The sequence below is a fragment of the Hydra vulgaris genome, chromosome 02 (genome assembly GCF_038396675.1).
Source record: "Hydra vulgaris chromosome 02, alternate assembly HydraT2T_AEP".
Lineage (NCBI taxonomy): Eukaryota > Metazoa > Cnidaria > Hydrozoa > Anthoathecata > Hydridae > Hydra > Hydra vulgaris.
The window spans coordinates 29,520,001-29,530,471 of NC_088921.1; the positions used below are offsets into that span (position 1 = coordinate 29,520,001).

Genomic DNA, 10,471 nt, shown 5'->3' on the forward strand with positions numbered 1-10,471 from the left:
ATATTTCAAAAGGGCCTATTGCTTTTGAAGGATCTAGTTTCAGCAATCTGTTTTTGACTATTTTATAAGTGATGAAATCAACCTTGTTTTCGCAAGTGGATGAAGATCAGTTTAAAAAATGAGATAGCGGTCCTTGCTTAAAAATAATCATTGAGTGTTGTACATATGTTAGGTATGTTATCAGTCACCGATCCACTACTGTCTTTAAGTAAGTGGATTTTATCATGAAACTTGATTTTGCTTTGCACATAAGAATTGAGTCCCTTAGGGTTATGTCTAAACAAAGCAGTTCATGCATCTTCCTAGTCTAGTTTTGATTTTTTCACTAATTTTGTGATAGTTTTGATTGCTTTTTTGTATTCTGTTCAATAAGCTAGTGTGAACCTGGTCCTGTTGACACATATTTACCCCAGAGTTTACTCTTTTACAGTTCCTATGAGCTGGTTAGTAATCAATGGGTTTTTTTTTGGCTAGTATATTTTGTAGTACTTCGTATGTAGAATGAGGTAGCTTCATTATATTTGTCAATTAAAAACTTGTATTTTTTAGCTTCAGATCTCCCAGTCATAACTTTTAATATAATCTATATATAATCTTATATATAATATAATAATAATTCTATAAAATCTATATAATTGAGATAGAAATAAAGCTTGCCTTGCTCCACACTAACCGAGAAGATTTTGGAGGTTTATTGTTTGTTATTACAATTGAACCTACAATAGTTAGGTGAGGTTGTCCTTCCAAGGTAGACCCCAAAGGTCCAGCTTGAGTTAAGAAATTTAATGTATCTGACTCGTTAATAATGATTAAAAAAAAAAAAAAAATTTTAAAACTTGTTAAAACTCTAAAAAAATATGAGCGAACTGAAGCATAAATATAATCTTGGTTATCTAAATAATTATAGTTAATTTATAATAATATATAAATATAGGTACTTATAAATATAGGTATGCGAATTATAACAAAAACTATATTTTGAATTGCTTAGACACATCGAATATAATTAATATATGGTACTAAAATTTAAGTAGAAAAGTAATTTAATAAGCTAAGAGATAAAGCAATAGCAGAAAAGAAAGTATAATTAGAAAAAAGAATAATGGAAAAAGAAATAAAAGGAATACAGAAAAAAATTAAAATTTAGAAAACTTACGCTTAAACAAAAACACGTCTTACCAACTCGAATGCTTAAGCACAAAAAAGAAAAGCGCAATAAAACAAATTACCTTTTTTGATAAAACTTAGTAAAATCAAAATCAAAGACAGTCACTTCAAATTATAAACAAATTGGAATTGGTTCAAATTAGAAAATTAGCATGAATAAAAAAGAGTTGATAAAAATAGTTGGCATGATGATACAAAAGAAAAGAAACTTGTGCCATACTGAATTATAGATTCTAAGTTTCAAGCACAAATAACTGTACTTTGTTAGATCAGAGTTTAAACCCTTTAAGGTAGACTGGAAAGTGGCATCTGTGGTTCTAATTTTTAAAAACTCTGGAGAACATTCTGACCTCTCCAACTATCATTCAATCGGTTTTCTCTCTATTATTAGCAAGGTCTTTGAGTATTTGATAAACAAATTTCTAACATTTCATCTTGAGTCTAACAACATACTCTGATAATCAAAATGGTTTTTGATCTTCTTATTCTATGACTTACATGCTAATTTCTGTGACTGAAAGATTATATTGCGCATTAAATGGAGGTGATGAGGCGAGAATAATTGCTTTTGACATCTAAAGTTTTCAATAAAGTTTAAGATGATGGTCTTTTCTATATACTTGTTTTTTATGGTTTATCTGGAAAAATTTTTAAATTATCAAATCATTTCTTTCTAACCACTTTAAGTTTAAACTATTAGTATTTTTAATTTAAGTTTGATTTTAAAGGAATGTAATTTAAGTTTAATTTTAAAGAAATATCATAATTTATGTTATAAAGATTATGAACATAAATTATGTTAACAAAAATATCTGCTTGTTTACTGATGAAATCTATCTATAAATTAATAATAAATAATATTGCTCATAATACAGGTATTATGAGCAATTTATAGAATATTTTTTTATTAATTTTTATCAATGTAATCATGTAAGCTTTGTTGACTAATACAACCCACAACTTTTTAAGTCTTCCATCAACCATTTTCTTGCTCTTTAACACTATTTTTGTTTTCTAGCAAATCCTAACTGAATAATGGTTACTTGTTTTGTTGGGAGTGAATAAGATTTTAAATTGAAATTATACAAACGAAAATAACAAATTATCATTTATTAAAATAACAATACTGTATGTTTCAATAATATTTCTCGTTTTCATCAAGGTAACTTTTGCTTCATCAACAAAATTTTGGGAAAATAATATTTTGAATAATTAAATTCTGATATTGCTTCTAACAACCTATTTAATTTTTCCAAAAAACTGTTTTGAAGATTTTTTTTATAGAGCTGGAAAAAAAACCCAAGTAACATTTGTAAACATCTGTTTACTATGAATTCAAGAAAAAAAGTTATTTGTTTTTACACAAGTTTATAAGACTGTACTATGGGAACTTTTTACTTGATATCTAAATAAACATTAAATAAGAAAAACAAAAAACTTTAAGTTTTTTGTTAAATTAATATAATAAACAATGTTAAAGCTAAAATAAGAAGTCATTTGCAATAAAGGTTACAAGTGAAGTTGTAATAACATATTACAAACTAGCATCAAGATATAACTGTTTGTGAATAATTGTATATATACATAATTTAGTTAGTACTTAAATTATGTTAAATTTCACTAAGAAATAATAACATTTAAAAAATCCATAAGTTGCAGAGTGGCTGAAAAAGATTGAGCTGGTTGGTGTAAGCAATCTAGCAAACTCAGCTCATGGTGTGTTTGCAATTTACTAACAGTTAAAAAAGGAGATTTTGAGAGAATAAAGGATATCCTGCTATAAGAATTATTTATTGGCTCATTTATAGCCTACAAACCCTTAATTACAAGTTACTAGATGGAGAAGCAGTTGATGTCTACTTGGCAGAACTGTACATGTTATCCACACTATTTAGTGGCAGGCCTTGTCACAAGATTTTGCTGCGTAACGAAAACGCTTTTCAAAGTAACTCAACTCAGCAAATATATTTTGTATTGTTTGAAGTTATATTGCGTCACTAAAGTATTTTTAAGTACTGCATTGTAATTAAAGTTATTTTATTAACTCATTAAAAATCATTTAAACAGTTTTTTTTTTCTCACTAAGCAAAAGTTACAAAATAAATCTTAGTTTTTATTTGAAAAATCATTTTTATTAAATATGAACTAAATTTTATTTTGAAAAAATTTTTTTTTTCATAAAACGTAATATTTGTTTATTTTCTTATAATTTTACAGTTGGTTTTTGGTTATTTTACTAACTGTTAATAAATTTTTTCTTATTTATTTTGTGAACACTTTTTAATGATGTTTTTAAATAAAGAGTTTTTTTTTATTTATCAGTTACTGATAACATATTCGTGATCATAATTTATTTTCATAAGTTAAACGAACATCATTAAAACTTTACGTTATTAAATTAACAATAAACAAAACATCTTTTTAATAAAATATTTACATCAAAATAAATCATGCATTTTTTTAAACTATTATGACAAAAAATAATTTTTATATTTAAAAGGAATTTATATATTTAATTCCTTAAGATAAAACTTAAAACTCTTTATTTTTTTAACTAATTTTTAACAACAACAAAAAAATTATTAAACAAACTGATTCTTTAACAAAAAAATCTATTAGTTTACAATTGTGGTTAAATGCTTTTACTTACGACTTTATTTCTTCTGAATAAACGTCACATTAACGACATCAAAAGATAATTTTAATATTCTAAAAGATTTAGTGTAGCGCAAAACTGCTGAACGCGTAGCAAATAGCCTTTTCGCAAGCAAAATGCGAGCTGCGTAATGCTTCTTAGCAAGGCCTGTAATGGGCTAACAGACAAAGCAATTGCATCTGTCTTTGTTTCTAGATTTTCTGAACAAGTTTAACAGATGCTGAGATCAGGTTTTTGTACGCACACTTTTACAACCATACAAATTTTTGCACAAGAATTTATGATTAAAGAACAAAAGGAAAGTACAAGTGAAAAATTTGCTGCTGCTGCTGCAACTGACTTTATAAAAACGAGAAGACATATTGATCTCAGATATATTGATATATGATTGGTTGCAAAATGTTCAAATCAGTGTGTTATGAGTGCAAACTTCCAAATCATTTTTTACGAGAGATTGTCAGGTAAAAGATGTGAGAAAAGTGAACTCAGAGTTGACATCTTAGAGTTAAACAAAGCTGATGCACTTACTAGAGTACCTGACAGTTAATTAAAAATGGTTGATAAACCTTCTGAAATGGCAGCAATTAGAACTTAGTTATCTTCAAAAAATGTTGATTATGTTCACAGATCCACAGATCATTATGATGTGAAGAAAATAACGTACTTCACAGTAGAATTGACCTATTGGTAAGCAAGAAAGAAATGAAAGAAGTGGTTGAGAAATGTATAGCCTGTCAATCAATTGATCCAATAAAATGACTAAAAAAAAAGTCCAATAAAATGACCAAAATGGAATTTAATATTAAAAAAATGTGGCAACAACTTGTATGTAAATAAGTCAATATGAGGGGCAGCACTATCTTATCCTAATTGACTATGGACCTACATGGTATGCAATATGGCGCCATATTAAAGATCAAACCAGTGCATGTGTTATTTAAGAATTAAACATGATATTTCTCAAATGAGTAGGTTTGGACAATATTCTGTTAGACAATGATACAGCATGCCGAGCACTTTGTTTTCACAATTTATAAACAAACTGAACATTATTATTGGCTTCAGATGCACATACATACCATTTGGAAACAGTATTGCAGAACAATGTTATTGAACTATCAAAAGAACGGCAAAGAGAGTTCATGCAGCATACTTGAGGCAGTTTATTGGTACAACTTCAGTCCAAAAGATTTAATTTTTCTACTGCACCTGCATACAAATTATACCAATAAAAAATGGAGTGAAAGGGACTAATGACAATAATATGGGTGAAGCACCCAGAAAACTGATGCGATTCTCAATACACGACTTGAATGATTACAGGGATCATCTTAGAGCAAACAATAAAAGTGGACAAAATGCGTCCCAGCATATAAACTGTATGTTGTGCTGCTGAAAAACAAAACAAACAATCTTGTGAAGGAGTACCCAAAAATGAAAGGCACCCGAACATAATAATCTGTAAGGTGAAGTGGTTGTAATGACCAAGGGGAAATGTAATAAACAAGTTAAAGTTAAAATAGGAAGTCATTTGCAATAAAAAGTTACAAATAAAGTTGTAATAGCAAATCACTAATTGGCATCACAACATAAATGCTTATGAATATTAGTGTATGTATATATATATATATATATATATATATATATATATATATATATATACATACATACATATATATATATATATACGTACATATATATATATACATACATATATATATATATATATATATATATATATATATATATATATATATATATATATATATATATATACATATATATATATATATATATATATATATACATATATATATATATATATATATATATATATATATATATATATATATATATATATATATATATATATATATATATATATATATATATTAGTGATGTACTGATGGCAAAGGCCAATTGAGACTAATAATAGAGTTTCATGTATGTATATAAAGGTAATATATTAATATTAGGAACGCAATTTACATATATAAGGTGCGCCTTTGGTTTTAAATTATTAGCCAATGTCGATACATTAGCCAATGCAGATTAATCAACCGATGCCATCGGCCAATTAATTGGCTGATGGTTAAGCTGATTAATTGGTTGCTGGTTACCAATGGCATAGGCGAGTAGGCTGAGTCACTGCTGATGTATAAGTACATGTTATATATATATATATATATATATATATATATATATATATATATATATATATATATATATATATATATATATATATATATATATATATATATATATATATATATATATATATATATATATATATATATATATTATATATATATATATATACAGTTATGGCCATTGAAATCCGACCACTGCTGAATATAAAGAAACAGTCTATGCATGCGAATAATCAATTTATTTTCTTCCCTGACATCAATGATTAGTTAATTAGCTTTTAGCCAATCACATTAGCGTTTATTTTATTGCACTGTAAAATTTATTAAGCTATATATCTCATTGTAGGGTATGGATAATCATTTAACTGTCACAATTTAATTATGACTACGAAGGAAGGTCTTCGTGCTAATATTAAACTTTTATGGGAGGATGGTGCAAGTGAGCGTCAGATATCAGCAAAATTGCGAATGCCAAAATCTACTGTTCATAATGTTATACAACTAATCAAAGACATGGGATCCACTGCGCCCAGAAAACGTTTTGGTAAAGCTAGAATTACTAGCAAACAAACAGACAATATGATACGCAAGGCTGCTGTGAGAGATCCAGCAATATCCAGCACACAAATCAGGGCAGATCTACCTAATGACGTTACAGTCAGCACTCGAACAATTAGAAGACGTTTATTGAAAGATGCAGGTCTACGTTCTCGTCGTCCAGCCCTCAAACCGCGACTGTCTTTAAAGAACATCCGTGATAGGATCGCATTTTGTAGAGCTCACAGACACTGGTCAATAACCAAATGGCGCCAGGTAATGTTTAGCGACGAGACACAAATAAAGCAATTCGCTTCGCATAAGTCATTAGTTCGTCGCCCACCTAATCAGCGTTTTAATGCAAGGTATACCGTACCAGCTGTCAAGCAATGTCCTTCAATTATGGTGTGGGGCGCAATAGCTTCATCTGGTCAATGTGGTATTTATTTAATGCAGAAGGGACAGACTGTTAACTCCCAACAATATCTAAAAATCCTTCAAGAAAAGGTTCCAAATTTGATGGAAATTCGTCGTTGCAAAATATTCCAGCATGATGGTGCACCGTGTCACCAATCTCGTCTTGTAAAATCTTGGTTAGAGGATCACAACGTTCAGGTTGTGGGTCCTTGGCCGGCATCATCCCCAGACTTAAACCCAATCGAAAATTGCTGGGTCAAGTTAAAGTCAGCAGTATCCAGAACTAATCCTACATCACTGGAGGATCTAGCGCACAAAATTTGTCAAGCTTGGATTACTGAAATAACGCCAGAATATTGTCAGACTCTCGTGGATTCAATGCCAGATCGCATTAATGCAGTCTTAAAAGCACATGGTGGTGCCACTAAAAATTAAAAACGATTGAATATGTACGATATGTTACATTATAATCATTAATTGTTACTGTTATTCTTTTATTGCTATAATACAATTGTTTATTACTACATTAAACTAGTTTTAAGTAAAATGATACTGGTGGTCGGATTTCAATGGCCATAACTGTATATATATACTTTACATCCCTAATATTATTATAATACCCTTACATAAATACATTAACACCTATCAATATCCACAATCAGCCTTTACCATTGGTGCATCACTAATATATATATATATATATGTATATATATATATATATATATATATATATATATATATAATATATATATATATATTTATATATATATATATATATATATATATATATATATATATATACATATATATATATACATATATATATATATATATATATACATATATATATACATACTATATATATATATATATATATATATATATATATATATATATATATATATATATATATATATATATATATATATATATATATATATATATATAAAGACATCATTGGAAAGATCTAGGGAACTTAGAATATAAACTATGTTGAATTTTATTAGGAGATATCAGCATTTTACTAATAATTGATAAAGATTGTTTTTAATGTGAAAATGCAAATAAAATATATAAAAAACTATTATTAAAAGTTTAACTTAAAATAGTGCTATATAAACTGTAAAAATAGGAGTGAAAATTTTATAAAGGCAGTAAAAATCTCATAAGGGTTAAAGTTAAAAGTTAAAACTATTTACTCCCTAGTAAAAATTTCCTAAGTAAAAAAAAAATTGAAAATTTTATGCTATTCAAGTAATGAAAGAATGAGACCAAATAATAAAAAAGAGCATGCCTAATGATGCTATGACCATCCTTGTATATTTCTATGGTTTTACAATATATACTAGAAAATAAGAAAAAAAAGTAAAGATATACCAAGCTGCATTATACTTATATTTTATATTTACCTATACATTAATTAGATAACATACTGGCCTCATTCCCAAATGGTAAGTATTTGCTAAAATTATTTGACAATCAAGATTAACAAGTTGGTCGCAAGTAAGTCCTTTCATTGTTCCTTGTGTACCAACAGGCATAAATACTGGTGTTTCTACAGAGAAATGTGGAAGCTTGACAATTGATGCTCTGGCTCTGCTTTTTGAACACTTACTAAGCAAAGTAAATTCAAGCGGCCATTCACTCATTCTATGAACTTTTTATAACTATAAATATACTTATATAAATAAATAATAAATATATATATAAATATAAACAAATATGCATAAATTTTTTCACGCATATATATATATATATATATATATATATATATACATATATATATATATATATATATATATATATATATATATATATATATATATATATATATATATATATATATATATATATATATATATATATTAGGGCTGTTCATGTGAACACAGGAAAAAAAAAATTTTCTCGGATTTGAATGCATAGTTGTTTATTTTGTGCCATTTGACATAGTAATTGACTGTGGAAAAAATCTTTCCAATCAGATAATGTTTAGGGGGTGCTCAATGACCATAAAGTTTTACGAAAAACGTCAAAAACGTGTAAAAAGTTCCAAAGTTCCAAAAATTTCTAGAACCTGGTTAGTTAGATTTTTTCCACTGAAATATTGTCTGATTGCGTGCTATATAGATTAATTAAAGTGCAGCAGATCAGGGCACTAGACTAAAAAATGTCTGCTAGTGTTTAAAACAACTGTGTTTATATCATTTTGTTAAAATTTGTATTCATAATTTTAATACTATTATTTAACTCAATTTAGAATTTGTTCAAACAGAATAAAAAGGTTTACAAGTATAAATATTATTTTTATTTGGAATTTCAGTTTGACAACAAATGTATTAATATTTTGATAGTACCTAACCTTAGTAACCTATTACAGAAAACTAGCATGGTAGTCTGGTAGTGTATTGTTTGTTATTAAGTGCAGATAATAATAATTTCTAATTTGAAAATATTTATTTAATTTCTTTAGTAATATTTATTATAATATATTGCTGCAGCTGCATAAACCAACAACTGAATGATAAGTTTGTATAATATGGTATTGAGTTTTGATTTTCTCATAATATTTCAGTTATCATTGAAATGGCAGCATCATCTCGTGTTGCTATCTCTACACGACTTCAAACCAAAATCTTTTTAATTGGACAACCAGAGCCAAATCTTCCAGATAAAGTTCTTCCCTTAACATCTGATGTTTTAAAAACATTTTTTTATCATCTTAATTCAACCAAAAAGTCAGTGCCTGAAAGTCTTAAAAACAACTGTTGATGAACTGATTATTATTTGGAATAAAGCCCCGTATTCCGACAGCATTTCATCCGAATGTAGTCTTAAAGTTGAAAACTTTAGTCCAGGAATTTAAATTAATAAAAAAAAATAAATCCAGATTGTCAGATTCTCAGAAATCGAGAGAGAAATCATTTACAGACACCATTGGCCTACTTTTTGACATTGCCCACAAGGATGCTGAAACCATGATCAGAATTGAAGAAGATAAAGAATTTTTATTGGATCAGAGATGTCAGAGAAAAATGGTGATGTTTGGAGAGGACAAAGAACTTTCAAAATTAGAAGAAAGAAATGAAGCAAGGAAACAAGCAGAGAGAGAACGAAAGCTAAAAGAAGAGCAAAGACAATCTGGTGCGAGTGCAATAGTTCCTGTTATTGAACCTTTACACGACGAAAGTTATAGTGATGACAACGATAACGATGCTGTTGATAATGACAAAATGGTTGATAGAGATTTTGAGATAGAAATCCCTGTTTATTACAGACAACAAGTCAGTAAAGCAAGTTCTTCAGGGTCAGCTGAATCAAGTTTAGCAAGTACTCCAAAACGGACAATGTATCTTAGATACAATTCTTGACTCGCCTGATGTTTCATCAACATTAGACAGAATTAATCTATCTGACACAAAATTTACTATACTAGCAGCAGCAATTGCAAGGGCTGGTGGACAGAACCTCGATGATGGATCATTGTCACGTTCTACAGTCCGTAGAAAACGAACCTATCATCGATCAAATATTGAAGCCACTGTTC

The 10,471-nt window shown here is 27.8% G+C and overlaps 1 protein-coding gene across 1 annotated transcript in view; it reads right to left on the reverse strand.

The window, feature by feature from the left end:
- The window catches only part of LOC100211412 (queuine tRNA-ribosyltransferase catalytic subunit 1), a 32,237-nt gene extending 23,622 nt beyond the window's left edge, over positions 1 to 8,615 (reverse strand). The window contains exon 1 of the mRNA XM_065790525.1: positions 8,361 to 8,615. Coding sequence (XP_065646597.1) covers positions 8,361 to 8,576 — 216 coding nt within the window. The 5' untranslated portion in view covers positions 8,577 to 8,615. The remainder of the gene's footprint in view (positions 1 to 8,360) is intronic.
- Between the last annotated feature and the right edge of the window lie 1,856 nt (positions 8,616 to 10,471).